The sequence below is a fragment of the Epinephelus lanceolatus genome, chromosome 24, assembly GCF_041903045.1.
Source record: "Epinephelus lanceolatus isolate andai-2023 chromosome 24, ASM4190304v1, whole genome shotgun sequence".
Classification (NCBI taxonomy): domain Eukaryota; kingdom Metazoa; phylum Chordata; class Actinopteri; order Perciformes; family Serranidae; genus Epinephelus; species Epinephelus lanceolatus.
This window is the reverse complement of record NC_135757.1, coordinates 9,874,693-9,896,509: the sequence shown is the minus strand read 5'-3', so window position 1 is coordinate 9,896,509 and position 21,817 is coordinate 9,874,693. Positions and strand designations below refer to the sequence as shown.

The 21,817-nt window shown below is 42.1% G+C and overlaps 1 protein-coding gene across 2 annotated transcripts in view; it reads right to left on the bottom strand.

The window, feature by feature from the left end:
• Positions 1–494: 494 nt before the first annotated feature.
• The window catches only part of LOC117250077 (E3 ubiquitin-protein ligase Midline-1-like), an 87,557-nt gene continuing 66,234 nt past the window's right edge, over positions 495–21,817 (bottom strand). For both annotated transcript variants that reach the window (XM_033616062.2, XM_033616061.2), the window contains exons 3-10: positions 19,236–19,331; positions 11,620–11,727; positions 9,385–9,533; positions 8,670–8,797; positions 7,373–7,516; positions 1,992–2,153; positions 1,530–1,737; positions 495–1,437 (exon numbers count right to left, since the gene is read on the bottom strand). In XM_033616062.2, the coding sequence (XP_033471953.1) occupies positions 1,089–1,437; positions 1,530–1,737; positions 1,992–2,153; positions 7,373–7,516; positions 8,670–8,797; positions 9,385–9,533; positions 11,620–11,727; positions 19,236–19,331 (1,344 nt within the window). In that variant the 3' untranslated portion in view covers positions 495–1,088. The remainder of the gene's footprint in view (positions 1,438–1,529; positions 1,738–1,991; positions 2,154–7,372; positions 7,517–8,669; positions 8,798–9,384; positions 9,534–11,619; positions 11,728–19,235; positions 19,332–21,817) is intronic.

Here is a 21,817-nt window from a genome sequence, read left to right as displayed (position 1 = left end):
GCGGTGCCGCTCATTTGTCGATTGCCTTTAGTAATGCCGCTTTGACCCAGCAACAGTGTTGCTGTTGAAACATTGTGCCCACCCGCTGGTCTCTTCCCAGGTTGCCTCGGTGAGTAAGTGGCTCGATTTTGAGCCGCAAACCTTTTTAGCATTGTTAAGCTAACACTTGTATGTGGGTCCCATGTGGGTAACAAATGGGCTTAAAAATGGGCCCAATGTGGGATTGTCCATGGGTTCCGTATTGGCCCCATGCCGATTGCCCCATGTGGTGTTGCTAGGGCTACACGGGTACCAAGTGGGCGTCTTATCTGGGGCCCACTTGGGTAAACCCGTCATGTGGGCAAGTGGCATGGGGCTAATATGCCCCACATAGGGCCCATTTACTACCCACATGGGCCCCACATTCATATGTTGGCTGGGGTTTAGCTCTGTTAGCACCATAAGCAGTGTCAACACAGCTAGTGGTGCTAACATGGTTAACAATGCTAAAGACGTTTTGCACTTCAAACTTAAGTTGCTTGCTCACTGGGGCTTCTTGGAGGTAGACCGAAAGGGTTACCACCATGTTTCCATAGCAGCAGAACCATTGGTAATCTTAAATTAGCAGCGCCGCTAGCCATTTCCCACCCACCTCATGTGGTAGCAGTGCAGAGGCCAAGGCGAACCAACCTGTGACCAGAGGGTAAACACAGCAAAGCCTGTTTGTGTCTGTCAGCACAGCCAACATCACTAAATATTCAAATTTCACCCTCTCTAAATGGATAGTGCATCAACATGTGGTGCCAAAGCTCATTGTGTCAATGGAACGGTGGACTAAGAGAAAAGGCCTCTTGTAGGCTATTAATGCTATTTTATGTTTTGTAGAAATTGATGGTTAGTTACCAGTTAATGGGTGTTGGGCTATCAACAGCAAAATTATCTGAAAGTGCCATCCCTACTGCCAAGTCCAGCTTTCTAAGGACAGGGTGCTTGTAGCTCCTTTTGTTCTCCGTCCAAAGAGTATAATTTTCACAAATTTTGCCCAGTGCAGCTTTAAGATAATAATTAAGACCAGCTCATGCTGATTTATTCATGTCCATCTGTAGTTTTCAGTTGTCGGGCTCCAGTCCCTCCAGATGATCAGGGATGGGTAGACCAGTGAGAATCGTCAAACACTTATTCCACACATTGAACACGGGGCACACGGGCTGGACGAAGGAGACGTGGAACGTGTGCAGGTGCTGGGAGCCCACAGCGTCGTAGAAGGTCACGTAACCGGCGTCGTAGTCCAACAGGACACCGACGCGCCGCAGGTGGGGCGAGGGCTCGATGGCCAGCTCTTTGCTGTTGTGGCGGACCACCCAGGAGTTGTTGCAGCGGCACAGCACCCAGGAGGCCGAGTTCTTGCCGATCCACTCGTGCTTGGGGGCTGATTTGTAGGCTATACCCACAGCGTACCTGAAGGGGAGCAGAGGATTCTGTTATCCTTGAACTTTGCAAACAGACTCTCTGAAATTGTAACTGGCAATCTGTGGGTAAATAAAACTCACCATGTGCTCCCTCCAATTAAAGCCTCCCAGTAGTGACGACCGCTGTCAATGTAGACGTTTCCAACCACACCGTAGCTGTTCTGGCTGGAGAAACGCTCCTGGCTGTGGCCTTTCTTGGATGTAGTTTCGTCCCGCTCCACTGTCAGGTTGTCGTGGGACACCTTCAGCTTCTTGTGAGCAGATTTGGGATCCAGCTTGAACGGCTGGCCTGGAAGAGGAGAGGGAGGAAATGAAAAAGAAATTGATTTTGAAATGTATTTAGATCTATAGCAGGCAAGTTTCTTTACAGAACAGCTCATTTATTTTCAGTTAATTGACTCTCATATTTGCAGACGGGAAAAAACATCTCAAGCACAGCAAGTGTAAGCCAATAAGCTACTTCTGTGTGAGTGTCTCAAAATGAATTTTCAGTAAAGGTCGATCCGATACGGAGTGATCGTTTTATGTCGTCTTGTTGCTTACTGTTGGTCTTCAGAGTCCCCGGCTCACTGCTCCTGCTTCCCGCTTGGTTAATGGCCTTGACAACAAAGATATACTTGGTGCCACTCTGCAGACCGTGCACCGTGTAGTGGTTCTGCTTGATGTTTGGAACAATCATCCAGCTCTCCAGTGAGTTACACAGACCTGTGAGGAGAGGGGAAAAGAGGGCAAGATAAGGAGGCGCAGATGAGAAGCAGGGACGATACAGTGCAGTCAGGTAATTTGATGAAAAGTGATATTCGGCTTTTCACTTGTTTAAGGCCCCTAAAAATGCATTTAGAGCAAATATTATGTGCTTCATTTAAAGTCTGAAAAGAAATCTGTGACACATTTGACTTCACGCACTCTCAGTAAAAAAAAACAACCTCTAAACACGACAACTATTTACTTAAAAGTTTCCTGGAGAGGTGTGATGTACAGGGCAGCAGTGTGAAAGGATAGTGTCCTCAATGATTGGTTGTGTGTTTGCCTGTGGCAGGAGGAACAGGTGAGAGGGTGTGAAAAGGCACTAGAGGAAACCATTCACACCTGGTTGGCTTCATAGCTGCACTATGCTCTGTCTTCTTTGTGTGTGTTTTATTCAATGGCACTACAGTACTGCAGCACCACCTGCTAAGGCCACATCAGACTGATACATCTTCATTTTAAAATACCGTTTTAAAACACAAGTACACAGTATAAGGTGGTCAAGGTGGCGGACATCATTAAGGGGGGCATTTCAAAGCAAATATGGTGGCATGTTGGAGCAGTCTGCAAGCATTAGTCATAGCTGGAGGAAGCCATGTCAATGTGAAAGGAGTGCCCACAAAAGACAGATCAAACCCCAAAAGGCATGCAGACCTAGATATAATGTTAAAAACCCTAAGCCTGTTTTTATAGGCCTCTGCTCAAAAATTGCATATCCATAATGAAATGAATATATCTCTGCAACCACAAGGTCTATTTGAGTACTTTTGGTGTCATGGTAAAGGGAACACTTGTGAGATTTGTTAAGATGTGTAAATATCAGTATATGTGTTATATGTGAAGAGTAAATGAAGATGGCACACAGCACAAATGAAATATTTTGAGGTTCGCCTAAAAAAAAAAAAAAACATTTTTAGGATGAGTATCCCTTTGGAATGATGCAGCTGCAGCTCTAAACCTCTATCACATCATAGTACAATATGTGAACATTATCTCTGCAAAGGTTGATTCTGATAAAGTGAAGCAGAACAATATTAGAGAGGTTTTAGTACAGAAAATTCAGGCGAGCTCTCCAAAATTGCTCCATGTTTGCATGTGATTTTTGTCATGTACAATCCTATTTCTTTCATTTTTTGTTTCTGTAAATCCCTACTGATGTTTAGGGTATACACATACAACTGTCTGTTTGTTTTTTTTACTCAATTTCCCACTCCAAACTGACCAATATGCACCTGAGTTTCTCTTCTGCGCTTTGGAGTCCTGTATCTCCGCGACAGCTTGGCCGATTTGAGTGATTGACACCTCGTTTGATTCGTTAGAGCCAATAGAATGACGCTATACCCACCAAAATGAGATTGACAGCACTGTAAGCCAATCAGAGTCAGCAAAACGCGTTGTGGGGAGATGTCGGCTGCTGTGAGTGGTCATTGTTTTTGTTCCCCCGGAACCTTTTTTTCTGCCTGGATTCATTTGAATGACAGACAACTTCTGGAAGTATGCGAACGGAGCGTGAAACAACAGCAAAATTCGCATTTTACAGCGAAATTAAAAAGGTAAGAGCCATATTACAAATATATTTTAGATTTCTGTTGTTGTTGTTCTTTGGGCTGTAGCTCTGTGATGGTCAAAGGGAGAGTGATTTGGAGTATACATGTGGAAAGAGTGGAGTCTCAGCTGGAGATCTTGAACATGTGGTCAAGTTAGAGCCCGAAATATACCGAGTGGGTCGGGATATCGGTGCTGTTTGGAGTTGTTGGAGTTAGTTGTTGTTTATTTAGTTGATGTTAAAACTGAGTTTGGGGCATGTAAAAAGTTTTTTTTTACAGCCTTGTAGCTGAGGTTCTGCTGTTAAATTTGATGTGCAACATCACTATATTCTTCTGATCAGTGTATTGATACACACCAGGCCTTTATTAGCAGCTCTAGAGGACTTTAGGGTTCAACAGGTTTAAAGGTGTTCATATTGGCTTGTCCAGAGTAAAACTAAGGGTCCATCCCAATGCTCAAACTTCCCCTCAAAATTGGCCCTAGCCCTTATTTTTGCACGTTCCCGCGAAGGGCTAGGATGTCCCAAACTTTAGGGAGGTGCTTTTCAGCCCTTAAAATCCCCACTTATTTTGAAGAGCCGTGCAGTGCACACTTACGAACCCATCTCAACTGAGGGGAAGATCCAGGATGCATTGCAAAACTATCCAGCCAGGCGAGTTTTCCAGGAAGATGGCAGCCTCCATGAGAAAGCCATCGTACAATTGTAAGTACTATTTTCGCAAATAAGCATGCAAAAATTCCAAAATACATCGGAATGTGTTATGTTTCTGCATATGCATTGTTATCTGTAAGCATTGAGTTAGAATATGAACGCTTGAAAATCGCTAATTCACGATTTAGCCAACATGAATATCTACAGAGTTCTCCATGAAGCCATTAATGCTGCACACATTTAGGTAGTTTTATCGATATGCATGATGAGCGTGCCTGCATTTACACGTGTTATCATGAGGCTTATTCCGATTTCTATCAAATTGTCATGACATGAGTGCAAGAAGCCTACGTCGACGATACACGTGACATAGGTGAACACGTCTGTTACGCTACTTTGCATGAGGTAGTGTCCCAATTCGTAGGTAAAATTCCCTACCCCTCAACACTACCCCTTCGTCAATGAGGGGAATCTATCCAGCGAGTGCACTTGAAACCAAGGGGTAAGGTTAAGGGTCGAGAATTGGGATCGGCCCTTCAAACCCCTGTAATTTTCAAACAAAAACAGGGACAGCAACGTCATCAAAGGTCTGCATTTTCCAAAATGCAGGAGTAGTGTGGACGCTAGGTGTGAATGTAGTAATGCAAGTTCAAGGCTTTCATTGTAAAGCGTGTGTGTGTATTTTTCTTTCATGTCATGGCTCAGTCTGCAGAAAGACACCACCATACTGCTGCTCTTTGTTGGCCACCCTTAAGTGAAAATTATAACCCACAATGAGCACCCATAGTTCTCCCTTTATTACTACAATGTCAGATAAAAGTGTGTTCTCCATCTTCTCCTGAAGACCTCAAGAATCGACAAGGAAGCTAAAAGATTTCCCTTTGTTGGTGCAGTTTCTTCTTCTAGTCAGTGAAGCCTGAACAGTATCTACATAGTTTATGGCAATGAGCAAAATGTCAGCCTAGAAATCTATAAAATTAAGGTACTTTAACTTCATGTGCAGTACTGCATGCAACCTTCCTTGTGTGTAGTAGCCAAAATTTAGATCCATTGCAATAAAGAGGATGTCTGCAATTAACACTTCAAAGAACTACATACAGATACAGTTACTGAATGCAAATACATTGAACAGTAGTTGCTGAAAAATGCCCTAAATTGTATTAAAAAATAGGAATGTTTCGAAAATCTTAAGACTTACAACTTTAGATACCCGAGGAAAATACGTAAATGTACTAGATAAGCATTAATTTTTGTTCTAATCTACCACAACACCAACCAAATGCAGGATTAAGACAAATACGCTATCTGCTGCTATTCCTACTGGTATGCACTTAAATACATTAAAATCAATAAAATCAAGCATACAGTCTAACTAGACTAACTCCCTTTGTCTTTCCTACCATCTGAGCACACATTTCCCATAGGAAATCTCATCCAGAGGGCTGTATTGAACAATTATGCATTGGGGTTAAGCATGTTGTTTTTGAGGTTTTGTTTTTTTAAATCAACACCGGGGGAGTTTCACTTCTTGCATAGTGATTCATCTGAATTGCTCCAGGGGGAATTTCCCCGGCGCATGACTTAGATGCCAACAGCAACACCTCTGACATTATCGGATGTGAAAACAGGAGGTGAGGAAAATCACAGCGACTCTCGGAACAGCAGGAGACAGGGATGTGAGAGAAAGAGGGAAATAAATGTCGCATTAGCTTAATGTCTGTCGGTTCTAAACATGCTTTAAACTGTTAAGTAATGAGAAGGCAATGGCAAAGCTGTAACCTCGGGAAGATGGGAAGAAAGATATAAAAGGAGGACTGAATCTCTTAGCATACAAAGTAGAAGCAGAAGGAGGGAAAGAAAGGAAGTCAGAGGAGTCTAAAGAGACTTCAAAAAGAACATCTCACTCCGTCAGTGCTACTTAAACCTAAACATCTTCCATGTATAGATATAAAAACTCCAGTGAAGCCTTGTACTTCTCCACACCCGATGCGAATCCTCTGCTGCACCATTGTCAAATCTCATTCTCCTTTCATCCGTCACAAGCCACAGTCGCTTGATGTGTGACAACATCTGAGGGTGATAGCAGCATAAAGGCTAGAGGCTTCACTTCAGGAGGCTCTACTTCCACCGCTATCTCAGCTTTAAGTAAAGCACTTCAACTCCCACCTGCCTTAAGGGAACTAGTGGCCACCAGTAGTGCAGCGTGATTGTGTTGGGCAGAACTCACGTCTGTAAATAGCCTTCAAATGGTAAAAAAATAAGTCGTCTGCATACGATTTTACAAATCTCTTTGAGTAGATAGTATTTTTCCTTAATTATAAAACTATTTTACTTATTTTACTCATCTGTTCAGTAATGATGTCAATTCTGTTTCTCATGGTCTTAATGATGTTTCCAAGCCTTCTCCAGTTGCCTGAATTCCTTTTTCATAATCACTTTATCTTTTAGTTGGATGTCCTGTTTATGTTTCCTATTTTCCATCTGGGAGGGGTTGTTATTGTGTCTGTAGCAACTGAAATCCATCCAGTCTGTCACTGTCAGTCTGCAGGAAAGCAGCAGTTGCACTTTTTAGGAGCGATTAACATGTTTTATGGTTATTGAAGAATTATGCACAATGACGAGTTGTTGTTTCTTCTTATTTCCATGTCAATCTCATGCATGCCAGAGGCTATTATCATGGTAATTTTTCTGACTGTTTTTCTGACTGTGGCGCAGGAAAAAAAAGTCACCAGTCGTAATTGTGCCTGAACACCACATCTGTTTTGAAATGCCAAAAACATGTGTGGTCCCACCAGGCTGCTAAAAACAAAAGGTAAAAAACAAGATATTTCTTTCAAAAACCTGAAACTACTTGGATTTTCCATCTGATCTGAGCATTCCTTCTTGCTGCACATACTCGGCATACTCAGTGGTGGAGTATGCCGATCAGCTTGCCTATAGTGCCAAATGTGCTACGTCCGGTACTGCACATACTTACTTGCAATGTTGGACTGTCCAGTGAAGATGGCGTACTGGAGCTCGTAGGACACCACTGTGAACTCATCATCAGACGTCCAGTGGACAGAGATGGTGTCATAGGAAGCTGTGCACAACTCCTCCCTTATGCACGGAGCACTCGGAGCTGCAAAGGGTAAAAAACAGGAATGTAATCCAACATGATCTTATGCTGATAATTCCAATTAAATGTACTTGCTAATTACATTATTCTAAAAAATAAGACGCTCAAAGGTTGTCAGTTGTTATAGCAAACAGTAGCCCCAATTAACCTCGCATGTAGGGCTTCATTACACACAGGACTGAAGATGTTCTTTCCACCAGAGTGGTAGGTTGAGCATTAGAAGCAACGTGGAAGAAAAATAATAAAATATTCACATGAAAAGCAACTCACATTAAAACTGCGGGGAGAGTGAATATCACAATCCTTTTAGCAGTAAGAAATGTGGGTTGTTACATAACCTCAGATGCTAGATTGGCTGTCTTGCCAGTCTTGTATTCATGTGCTCTCCATTATGTTATAGTTCTATAGTGAAATAAATAAAACAAATCCTTTTTAGTATTCAAAGCAGGAAGCCTTTAGCAGAAAGTGAATGGACTGAGGTAAGAAACAAAGATACAAAGGCACAGCTTAAATTGATTGTAAAGCCACTTCCTATCGTTTTCTGTGTCTGTCACTCTCTCCCTCTTCCAAGCCTTCTGTCATGAGTGGCTGCACATAGTGGAGTGATTCAGACTGATTCACTTAGTGAAAAGGCCCTCCAGCGAAGCCCTCATGCATCGCAGAGAATAAATACGAGCCAGCCATTTTCACAGACCTTCACATCCACTACACATGATGCCTTGTTTTTGTCCCCGGCCTGCTCATAATTCATACAGTGACATTTTGACGGGTCCGTGCAAATGGGACATCGGAAATTAATGTTGAAAATTAATTTTGGAGTTAATAGGCTGGGGCCTGTTCCTTCAAATGCAGTGCTTGAAGATAGTGGAGACTTCAAAGGAATTAAAGAAAATAACAAAGGAGGAATTTAAAGCTGGACTAGAATTGTAATTAAAGGCAGTGTTTGGTTTCATGGTCAGTGAAGAATGGAATTAAAGAGCCAGAATGTAGATCGGACAAAAAGGGACATTTGGTGTATTATTTTCACCTTGAAGAAAGTAAACAGGTGATTTATGGGGCACATACATTGCAATGCCCACGGACTTTGACTTTAAATTAGTCTGACATCAAGGAAAGTTTGTCTGAATGGGAAGACTGATGAAAACATTAAGGTTACCCGTCAGGTAATCCAGATTCTCCAGCAACTTCTTCTCTCTGGTGAAGTCCAGGGCAACAGTGTCGAAGGTGTCCGTTAGGTGTATCTCAGGGATCAGCACTTGGGTCGATGCAGTTGCCATGGAAACCCTAGGTTATGACCAATCAAAATTGGACAGGTTGTCAGGCTTTATTTCCGCAAGTGTTGACTATTGTCTATAAAAATACAAGAAGAATTAATTTGCTACTCCAAGATGTAGAAACAAGGTATTTCGGCATGCTTGTCTGATTGAGTTCTACAGATAAAAAAGTATTAAACTGCACAACAGTTGCCAAATGAAAAATACTGAATCTGAATTAAATCAGCTTCCTAATTAGTGAGGCTGTGCAGATTAGATTCTGATTGAAACACTACTTTTGTGTGAAGGACTAAAGGATAATGATTTCTTTTTATATCACTCACTCCTGAGGATGCACATACTGGACACGGGGTTTTGTTTTCAATTGCCAAATCAATTAGTCAGAACGCTTGAGCAGGGAGTGGAGTAAGATTAGGCAAAATAAAAGATGGATTGCCTCTCCATTTGCCTTTGCTTGTGGGGAAGTCAAGTACACAAAGTTTTCAAATTGTTTCTCAACATCCATGTGTGCACTCTGTCCTCTTTGCCTGAAGCTAGACTTTGGTTTGCTAAACTGAATAATTCCAGCATGCACAGCCAGCGTGTTGGCCATCTGACCTCTCATTGATGCTCTTGGCAGTCTGCAGGAAGCGAGCGTGATCGGTTTCTTTCAGCGTCTGATCAGCCTGCGTGATGAGGGCGGTGGACCTCTCGATGCACTGCTTGCAGTTGGAGATCTGTTGGGCGAGCTTCCGAATCCTTTGTGCCTGGGAAGGATGGCAAAGAGGAGTTTAAGAACAGGGCTGTTAGGCTGGATCGAATTAACCAAGAATGCATGAAAATGCCCTCAACCAGGTTGAGATGTTGCAGAGGATTAGAGATGAGAACATAATCATAGCTGACGACAGGAAATGACCCCAAAAATATGTGGGTTTGGATGGATGTTAACATTTTGAGGTCATTCATACACGAAAATGTCAAATCCGGGGTTGACTGATGCACATAGTCATGTTTTTTATTCATGTTTTCCTAAATTGGTATGAATGGTATGGTAAATAATAGTAAAGGGTATGAACACGTCTAGCCTGCTTAGTTTAAGTTTCAGGGACTGGAAGTTGATGTCTTTCGGCTTTCGGTTATGCCACTTTACTGGCAACAGCAGTGCCAGTGCAGACCTCCATTACATTTCATTCTCGGGAATGTGAAATCTCAGGAATGCTTTGAGAGAATTTCTTAAAACGTGGCACAAACATCTATTTGGATTCAAGGATGAACCGGTTAGATTTTGGTGGTCAAAGGTCACAGTGTCCTCCGGTACATTTCATTCTCAGGAATGTGATATTTCAGGAATGCTTTGAGAGAATTTCTTAAAATGTGGCACAAACATCTATTTGGATTCACGGATGAACTGGTTAGATTTTGGTGGTCAAAGGTCATATGCTAATTATGACAAATCTGACAGAAATGTGATGACATTTTTCAACTTGACTATGACATAATATTGTTTTGCTAAAACCCCTTTTCTGGCCATAATTTAACACCACAACTCAGGAACAGAAGGGGAGACATTTGTTTGGGTATTGAATTGGTGACTAGGTGCCCATCTTGTGGTGATTGTATAGATGTATGAGATGTATGTATGAGTTAACTGGTTGGCGGGGGCATACATCTGTGAGGCAGTAATTCTAGTTCCATGAGCTTTTCTTCAAAAGCCCTCTTGCCCTCTTGTAACCATGAAGACAAGTGAACCAGACACATCAAGGTTAACTCTCTCTCTATGTTACAGAGCAAATAAAATAAACAGGTGTGATTGTGCGACTTAGCTTCATACAAAAGTTGATTCTATCTAAAAAGGAGAAAAAACGAAAAATGATCTAAATACACGAGTTAAGCCTTCACATGTCTCGGCTAATGCTACATTTTCTAGGCATGTCAGTGATTCTACTGCATGCAAATCTGGGATTTTGTTTGTCCCCCAGTTTTATTCCCTCTCCCTGCAGCACAAGCGGAGATGCTAAGAGACAGATTGAGGTCAGCGGCTGGATTGAGGTTAAAGGACATTTCATCATCAGTTTGGCTTGTAAAGAACACAAAACACTGTAATCTCAGTCCAAATCCTTTGAAAGTTGCAAAGTCCTCCATTGACTAGCAGAAACTTGGTCTCAGAAAAGAGCATTTTGTGTTGTTATTGATCATAATGGAGCACTTTTTCTACAAAAAGCATTTGTAGAGATCTGTTGGCCTAAAAATAAAAATATCTCTGTGTGCATCTCTGTCTCCTCTGATGCAATCCTAAAAGCTAAAAGCGCACTTTACACGATGAAAAAAAAAATCCCTGGTGGGTTCCAAGTCTCATTAAATATAGCTTTAAAAAAAATTATCCAGGTTTAGAGTACAAGTACATGCGCCATCCCATATGCTCTGGGATCTACTTTTGGCTAGTCTGAGTGTTTTTTCCGTCTGTTCGGAACGTGTTGAAGGGTTCGCATTTTAGGCAGCTGAACAGTTTGCCGTCTGTTCCAGATATAAGGTCAAGTAGCTGTAACAGAAGTATTGCATTTGACACAAAAATGGGGCCTGGTGGTAGCTTGGAGTGCTTTCACTGCATGTGTTTAAAAGACATGAGTAAAGGTGATGACATCAGCAATCTGTTGCAATGCAAATCTTTTGACTGAGATCGCCTGCCACCCAGATTTGTCCCACATTTGCACATTATATGCAGAAATCAGGGAGTTAATTTGTTTTTATTTTCAAAGATATGACTAGAATGTTAGCTCTGCAGAAAAACCAGAAAAAGCAAATAAATAGTATCCTCTATCCCACTCCTCGCCCTCCCTTGAGTGTTCATCTCACCTTGCCCTCCTTGATCTTGTTGCCAATGATCTGCCTCCTCTGCTGAATAATGTCAATCAGGACATCACACTCCTCCAGGAGCTTGCCCTCCTGGCGGGACGCGTTCACCTGAGAGCATTAGATAAACAAAGAGATTGATGGATGCTGGGAATGCACAGGGATATAAGTTCAGTAGCTCCGCATCGTGTCGGCCGAGGGACAAGATATCATCTCCATCCATCAGCTCGGCCCTCCTCTCCGATGCGAACACTTGAGGAAGATGAGGCATATTCAGCCATTTTCCCCCCGCGCTGGCTTGAGAGCTGAGTGACAAGTGAAATAAGCACGACGCTCTGTGGCTGTTAGAGAGCAGACATGACACTCAGCAATATGCTGCACAGCCAGACTGTCTGTGGCTGCCTTCGAAATCACACCCTATTTACTATATAGTGCCCTATATTTACACTCTGCCATTTATCATTTTCTCTGGAGCATCTGACTCCTGAGTATGAAATGTGTTCACAATACAGTGTCCTAAAAAAATCCCACATTAGATTTCAACGTGTGGCATTTTATAGATGCAAAAATGATCTTTGCAAGACTCTACAGGCGACACAAAATGACTGATTGATAAGTCAGAAATTTCACTTTACTGCTCAGTAGCTCCATATCTTATCCATATTTACTATCTTTGTATTATCTTATAGGTACTATATAATTGCTCTTACTGTAAAAAACTATCGTGGTATTATTGTGGTATTGGTTACTATATACGTTTTATCTTATCCATATTTACAGTGTAGCCTGAAATGTTCACTGTTGCTAAGGCAAAAACTCCATCTGACATTAGCCATTAGCTCAATCTTGATCAATAAGCCATAAAATTACAATTTGGCATGTTTGAATAAAACCAATTACAACAACCAATAGTCATACCCATCAGGACCACCTGTTCTCTTTCTGAAGTCGTCATATACTGCCACTTGGTCAGTGATTTCGGCGTCAGACACTGAAGCAAAAAGGCCTCCTTTCGCGACAGTATGAAGTATAAGGCCACAGGACAGCATCAGTTTGAAACACTGCCAGATTACAATGTAATTCAAGGAGCTGGCAAGTCTCTATGGGGTGGGCAGGAGTGGCCATGGATGGGTCCAATAAGGATTCATTATGAATGTTGAGTCAAATCATTATGGTTTTTTTTGTTTGTTTGTTTTAAACCTAACCACATGAATTTGTTGCAAAGGTAAATAATGGTGTCAACAACAGACACAGGAGGATACCTAGCAACCATACAAGTGTGGTTAGGTTTAGGCAACAAAAGCACCTGGATACTTCAGAAAAAATAATTGGGTTTGGCCTACATTCATACGGGAAGCCAACACCGGTCTCCCGGGTGAAAGTCATTGATTGTTGGATCCATCCACCACACGTCCTGCCCACCCTACCAAGACTTTTTGCCCCTTAAAGGGATAGTGCAATGAAAATTCAGCCATTATCTACTCACCCATATGCCGAGGGAGGCTCAGGTGAAGTTTCCTCACATCACTTGTGGAGATCCAAGGGGAGAGGAGGTAGCAACACAACTCCACCCAATGCAGGCTGATGGCGCCCCAGATTAAAATGTCCAAAAACACTTAATTGAAACCACAAAATATCTCCATACTGCTCGTCCGTAGTGATCCAAGTGTCCTGAAGCCCCGACATAAAAAGTTGTTTGGAAAAACATCATTTAAACTCTGTTTTTAGCCTCATTGTAGCCTGTAGCTCTGACTGCCTCTCTGGGCACTGCGCTCACGTGTGCGCGCTTGCGTGAGACATGGGCACTGTGTTCATGTGTGTTCACGTGCTTTCGCTGGTCTTGCATGCAAGCGCGCAAACATGAACACGGTGCACAAAGAGGCAGTCAGAGCTACAGGCTACAATGAGGCTAAAAACAGAGTTCAAATGACGTTTTTCCAAACAACTTTTTATGTCGGGGCTTCAGGACACTTGGATCACTACAGATAAGCAGTATGGAGATATTTTGTGGTTTCATTTTAATCTGGGGCGTCATCAGCCTCCATTAGGTGGAGCTGTGTTGCTACCTCCTCTCCCCTTGGATCACCGCTAGTGTTGTGAGGACTCTAAAAGTTCACCTGAGCCTCCCTCTGCATATGGGTGAGTAGATAATGACTGAATTTTCATTTTTGGGTGCACTATCCCTTTAACTTATGTTATTGTTCGGCCGCTTTTCACTAGACACCGATACAAAATAACAGCAGACAGCTGCGTATTGGTGTGAAAGGACTGCTTTTTTTTCGTTGGTGGCTGACGCAGAGGCAGCTGCCCAGGCACTTGTATTCAACAACTTCTGCATAAGACCAGGTTGTAATAGCATATGTCGCTGTTAATCGCTTTGAGTTCAAACATCTGCTCGGCTCAAAACCAAAAACTGATGGCAATTAAACTTACGTAAAGTACTTGAATTTCATCTGAAGGTGTCTGAAAAAGTGCAATTAATGCTGTTGATTACATTCAGGGTCATTCTGCCATGAGGGTCTTTAGAGGAAAAACTGCATTCAGCTGCATTCTCTGAAGTGTGTGATTTACTTGGAACCTTTACAGACTTTAAAATTTCAACTCCAATTATGAGACTGCAGGTCCATACATAATGAGTAATTTCTCATTGTGGTCATTTCCTAACACTCCTTTCAGCACCTTGTAAAGTGTTTTTCTTGCCGTGGTAAAGCGATAGCACGGGGAGCAATGAAAGGGAAGTCTGCTGCGCGGCTGTTGCCAAGCCAACGAGTTTGCAAATACACTCTTACGCACACATGTTGACAGGTGTTTTAATAATGACATCATGGGGAGTCATTTGCGTTTCCTCCACAGAGCCAAACAAGGCTGGGAAGGACTTCATCAATATCCTCAGCGTCGACTCCTTAACAGCATTTTTGTGGTTTTCTGGGCTCATGTTGCCAACTGAAACAATTTGCCACCTGGATCACATTGCAGTACATGAGACATGCTAAACTGAACGCCTTAGCTCTGCTGTATAGAAGTGCATCTGCCTTTTCAACACTGCTAATTGGTTTCTTCGACATCACTGTGACAGCTCCTGGGAAGCTTGGGATGTTAAACCGCTTACTCTGTGAAAAGCTGGTATATGTGTTATCTCTTTGTGGCATTTTGTACACTAATTAGCATACTTATGCAGGTCTAAAAATAATGGCGTCTTGGGGGTAGGAGCTTCTCTGAATTTAGACCACAAAGACAGTTTTTGGAGGTTTTTTTTTTTTGGAAGTAAGCTCTTTTGGTCTCCAGCAGATTTTGCTGTGTTTTTCAGTGCACCATCGGGTCAGGAATAGTTTCCAACAACTGGGAAACTACAACAAAATTAAAATGTAATGAAAGTTTTCTCGGCTGATTCACTTCCTCTGACATTTCGTGACTGTTTATCTCAAGAACTCAATGTGAATAAAGATGACGTCCTCCGATAGCGCTCATCTGAGTGGAACAACCACCCACAAGACTGCAGGGACACACACACACACACACACACACACACACACACACCATGGTCACTTCTGCAGATATAAGCACAGTACATTTGGTGGCATAAAACCTGATAACAGGCAAAATGTGAGTACATGGATGACATGGTAGAATTGTGATAAACACACAGTTCGTGACCAGAGTACATCATGTGCCATGTGAAAATGTGGAGCATCGAATGACTGTGGGCAGAGCCCCCTGGAGCACATGATCAGTATGACAGATTGCACCCTGACAGCAACATTAAGTGATTCATTTAGCCAGAGAAACATACACACATACATGGCTGACTCAGTCCTCCAGGATATACAAACTTCTGGAAAGGCGTACAAACCAAACTTCTGTAAGGAAAGTGACTTTAAACTTTACAATAATGAACAGCATTAAGCCAAAGACATCAGAGGTATTTCATCCGTGCGGCTTTTGCTACGATAAGCATTCATTTCCCTTTAATTTTCTCCGAGTGGATTGGAATAACGCATTTTCTAAACAAACCAATTATCTGCCTGAAATTACCCTTCATTGACTGTTTGTGATTATGTAATTATACTTGGATCCAAACATGATAACTCCATTTTTCAACATGCAAAAGGCAGCACTGAGTGGTGTAAATATTGTGCGGTGTTAGATTCTAACAGCATCTTGATTCTATTAGTCGACATTTTGCCAGCTGGAAAAAAATGCAGGGATTTGACACAATGTGGTGCAGGAGCGTAAAAAGTGGGGCATGGTAAACACATTTGTGCTCGCAGCTAAAAATGCTCTTTGGGCCAATGCACAAATTTCAAAATCTATGAAATGAAGTGTGCACATGGGGCTACTGGTTTCTGTAGTTTCCATTGTATCTCAGGAAACACTGGTCCCATTTGCCCATAGATGCAACCAACCCAATAACCAGAAAAAATGTTGGCATTGTACAGTTCTGCAGACAACCAGAACCTTACATTTGTACGTTATGGAGTGGATTCCTGGATACCTGAGGTTAAGGTGCAGTTAGGTTGAGACAAAAACAACTTGGTCGTCGGTGAGTGTCTGTCGGCCTAGTTTTTGCGGTGTGTCCCGCACTGTCGGCACTTCAGCATCAGCGTCAGCAGCTTTTTGGCCGATTGAGCATGTTGAATCGGCAGTGGAGCTTGTCGGTGAGAGTGATCACTCTGATTGGCTGTTCAGGTTTTATTTCCTCGCCCCTGTAGTGAGTCAATCTGCCTGTAGTGAAACGAGGGCTAACTGGTGCTTCCTCCTCAGGCTCCACTTCACTCAACTGCCCTACAGACCCGCTGCTTCTTCCCACTTTAACCTGAATAACAAACCTGGGCTAGCTGGGAGCGGCTAGCAGAGCGTTAGCCACAGCATGACGGGAGGGAAGCACAGCCAGTTAGCCTCCGCTAGCCTCCCAGCTAGCCCCAGCTCTCCGTTTGGATCCAACCGGAGCACCGAGCCCTGGTTTGTTATTCAGGTTAAAGTGGGAAGAAGCAGCGGGTTTATCGGGCAGCTGAGTGAAGTGGAGCCTGCAGAAGAAACACTGGGACCATCTGGATGTAATAGTCCGTGGAGATGCTGCGGTGCTTGGCTGAACAGATAAGAAACCCCTCGGCTGACAGGATGTACCACTCTCTCACTCCGCTCTCTCTCACGCAGGCGCAGAACATACTTGCTACTTGGCGACGTAGACAACGCAACAGTTTGTTTCATTGCCACTAGTTCTTTGATTTTGGTTTGGTGTGTCCGCACCCTAAGATGCTTTGTGAATAACTTTTATCTTTACAAGGACCTGGTCATAACTGTAAGGGGAAAAGAATTTGAGGGCCTTGTTGGTTTTGAACAGTAGTCTCCAGCGGTCTGCAGTTTGGTAGGTGTCTCACCTCAGTGTCTCGCCATCCATCCCTTGCACCTCTCCATGACAGTCAGCTCATGTACTAAGTCACTTTAGAAGCATTGATATGATACTTATGAAACATGCAATTGTAATGTATTTTTTGTTTGCAGAAAGATTCAATGCCAACATTTACTTTAGGGGACTGGGCTTTCAAAGTATACTATGATTTTCATGTGATCTAGAAATGTCAAAGTGATCACCAATCAGAACAAATGTTGGGGCATTTTCCCGTCATACTAAATCTGGTCATTTGGCACTAGTACAGACAGTGACTCAGAAGAACTCTGTGAGCTCGCAGTCTTTTCAGAGGGCCATCCACGCCTTAGTCAATGCAAGTTTTCTCTTTTAAGTATGCATGAACACTGTAGAGTTTTTATACGGCCCCTGGAGTCTGGGAGATGTCAGAGAATCCCAGAAGCCATCTCCAGAGAAGCTCTCGAATAGATTAATCCAATGTGAAATATTCAGACAGCTGCCCATGCAATGCTTTTACTGTGTGACCCTCTTTTTTTTTTTCAAAACTCACCCCTCTCATTGGCTGACGCTTTGCATGTAAAAAGCTTCATCTACTGAGTTTACATATTTAATTTTGGCTCAGAATCACCAGTCCAACATGTATATCTCCAGCTTCTACTTGTGCAATATGACTTTTCTCACCTCAAAACAACATGCTGTCACTGTACACTCCACAAGCTATTTTAAGGCTTCAGAGCGAGCTGTGAAACTGTACTGTATGTGTACTTGTGACCATAATGCACCTGGGAAAAATAGGTCAAGCTTTTTTTGCCCCTTTGTGTATGCATCATTCATCCATTTCTGATTTTTAAAGTGGAGTGCTTCTTTTTTTTTTTTTATCCTGTTGTGACGATCGAAAGCATTAAAAAGCGTGTTTTTTTTATTTAAAATTCCTGCATCATCAAAATTCTTCAAGCTTAGCTCCTGGAAAAACATCTTAGCGTGCTGGTGACACAGAATATGCACACAGCACTTTAGCAAAGAAAAAAAAATTAAATCTCCTTAATAAATCACAATCCTCTTTGCTTGCAGTTTGCAAAGGCCTTGCCAGGCAGAGAGGCTGTTCTCCATTATTTCTCAACTAAGATGTCACTGCCTTTTAACCCTGTGGCACTGCTTTATTGAAAGCTTCTTAGTGGGCCAGCGTAACATGAACAGGCAGGCTTAGCGCAGAATTGCCTTCAGTAGAGCTGAATGCACACAGACATTCACACACTTTGTTATCCTAATAATAAACATCAACAAAACCAGATGTTCTACATGAATGAAGGTGTTTGAAATAAGAAGTTTATGCTATACATTGGTTTAAAGACAGAATATATGATGCTAAAGCAGCATCAGCTGTTGCTACAATATATGTTTTTACACCTTATAACTGGACACACAGAGTACATAATAGCAAACATAACTGAAAGACAGCCCTGTATTAGAATAAGCATTGCAACTCTGCACGGTCATCTTCACATCAGAAGTTTGACCCAGAAAGAATACAGTGGGGCTTCAACTAATGATTTATGTCTGGTTTTATGACACTGAGAGCCCAACTCAGGACAAGAGTTGAAAATTTGAAATAGCTATAAACTAAAACTGCTCTGCATTGGTACTATGTTAGTTACATCTCCCTGTCAAATAAATGGATAAAATTCATATTCATTATGTATTTTTTTTTGTCTACAAAATGCCAGAGAGTGATCTCTAAATTATTTTTATCCGACCAACACTCTAAAACCAAAACATATTCCATTTACAGTTGAAATCAAACAAACAAAATGCAGCAAATCTTTTAATTTTTGCCATCTTTTGCTTCATAAACGACTAAAACAACGTATAATTAAAAACTGTCGCCAGTTAATTTTATGCAGATCGACTAACTGATTAATTGACCGGTCCTTTCAGCCCTTAAAACATTTTAAATCTTTTAATTCTTTCACACAACCGCTGTAGTTTTAATTTAGCTGCTAACCTTAGCTACATGCTAAGCTAAAGGATACTAGTCTCAATTTTAAAACAAGATACAGGTCAGTGGGAAATAGAAAACTGGCTTTTGTCAATAACTGAAAATATAAAATGAGCAAAAGAAAACATTAAACAAAAGAAAACTTTCATACTCAGGCAGATCAATTACATCAATATGTCTACAATAAATGGCATATTTGCTAGTGTAAGACAGTATATGGGTCAGAGCTGACCTCAGAGGACCACTGGGACTCACCTCTACATGCTGACAAGTCTGGATCAGTTTCCCCATAAGAGACTCCAGCTCATTGTTCCTCTTGATCAAATTGCTCAGGTTGGAGTCCAGAGCTTGCTGTAGCAGACAGATAAAAAAAAAAAAAAAGAACAACACAGAGAATGAGAAACGAAGAACAAATGGTCAGGACAGAAATGCAAAAACCCCAAACAATACAAACAAACCAAAAAGAGAGACGTGCAGTGCAGAGCCATAAATCAAAGGAGGATAAAAATGCAACAGATTTTTCCTTCTTAGGTTTCTCTGCTTCCACCAGCCAAAGGAGTTGTAAGACAACCTCAGGCGCTACATCACAAAACAATGAAAAAGTTTGAAAGCAAGTGGAAAACAACTACATTCTAGAAAACACAAGACAGAATGAGCAAAAAACATTTGATTCCTCAGCGCCAGAGCAGCAAAGACAAGCCATGTTTTCCCTCAACTCTTCTTCACAAGCATCCTTAGGAGCTGTTGTTTCCTTCTTCTTTCTGAAGAGGTGCGTGCATGTCCACGTACCTCTGAACGCGGGGGATACCCCTCATCCCTGTACTGCCTCCTCATCCTGCCCCGTCCGAGCCTCCGACAGAGAAGCCTACTCTAGGAGAGGATGTGACTGGGACAGCCACTCCACTGAGCACCAAGCCATGCGCAAACCCGGCCAAGCGGCAAATTAGGCATCAAAAGCTTCCCCTTTGAGAGCACGCAGCAGCGCTCTAGGCTAACGAACCGGCAAACAGGTGACAGCACGTCAGCTCTGTCCCCTAACGCTCCTCCCTCACTTTTTTTTTCTCTCTCTTCCCTCCCCTTTTTGCTGCTCTTCATCCACCCGGGCACAAGCTGTCTCTTTTACTTCCAAGTCATATTATTGCCAAGCCAAGCGTGCTTAAGCCCCTCTGATGCCACGTCTCCACTGTCCTGCTCAAAACCCTTTTCCAGAACAATTTAAACTCAGGCTCGGTGAATGCTGAGATTTCCCGCATGTCTCGAAAATGGTGTTACAGTAAGGGGCATTGGAGCAGTAAGGCCGGAACAGCAAATTTCCAGAGCCGGCCCGACCCATTAAGCGATAAAAGCAGTAGCTCAGGGCCTCCTGCTCTCTGGGGGAACCCTAGAAAATTTTTATTTTCAATGAATATGAGAAAAGGAAATAAAAATGCAACTCCATGAACAAAAACTGACAACATTTTGCAGCATTTTAGGTAACAAACACTGACTACAAACTGGACGTTTCAGCCAGTTTGGAATATACTGTGTCACTACAAATGGTTATATTTATAAGTACTTTAAACCCTAGTATAAGAAGGCTCACTGTCACAGTAATAGCTTTAAAAAAACAAACATATTTGATTAAAATAAGACGAAGCTGCTTTCCAAACTAGTTCTCCAAACAAACTGCTAATTTACAGCTTGTTTTTACATTTTAATGTAATGTAAATATTTTACTTTGATTCATTCATTACCCATAATCGCTTATCCAAACTCAGACTGACCATATCAAGTAAAAGGCCCAGTGAGGGAGCAGTTAGGAGGTTAAGGGGGTAATAAACAAATACTGTATTTACAGCAGTCAATTTAAAGATAAGGTTGCTGCCAAGAGGTCGGTGGTCCCCACATGCTTATTTGCGCATTATGTGCGCTTAAACTAATACTTGTATTACACAAGTTGGTTCAGTAATTTCAATGAGGAAGACCCTCAAACCATATTCTGATTAAGGATCCCACTAGCAAAAGGCAAAAACACTGAAAAAAAATCTAAAAAAAAATTGGGTTGATTTTCGTCATTTAATTTGCCTCAGTTTAACAGAAGCAAACTAGCTCGATCTGCTACATTCAAATTCACATAACCTTTAACCTCTTTTCAGCATCAGTGTAAACACAGCCAGGTTCTGATGTTATGTGGAGGATTAAAAAGGAGTTACCCCCAGAGGGAATATTGAATAAACAACAACAATAATAAACACAGATAGAGACGGTGGGATTTGTGTGTGTGTGTTCTGTAGTGGCACTAGGAGCTTAATGGGTGGCCTTAATACGCCGATGACACACAAAATCAAAAGCAGCATGAAGGTCTACACAGAGAGGAATATGACGCTGTCGCCGCTATTATCATCTGTGGAGATAAAAATAAACTAAACCTCTTAAAGGATGATGCAGAGGACAAGAATCACAACAATAAGTCAGCAGCTGTGTCACGTGCAGGTCGGTGTATGCAGCAAAATGCATGCAAAGCGGAAAGCATATTAGTTTAAATATCAGCACACTGTAGCACATAACACGGCATGTTCAGGGACAAATATTACATCTCCATATGCACACACAGAATCATCAGTGCATGAAATACATTGAGACGTAAACAAGGGAAGAACAAAACTCAGGAATTTAAACAATGAAACCTGCCGTCAGTCTCCGTGCCGCTTATCTATACATTTAAAGTAAAGATAAAGTTAAAGGCAAATACACACACACTGTTTGTGTGTAATCAGAATTGGATGTCAAAGGGTTAACCCACATCCACAGCATCCATGTTGCCAGCTAGTATTAATCTCTTGGAGCTGAACTGCCCT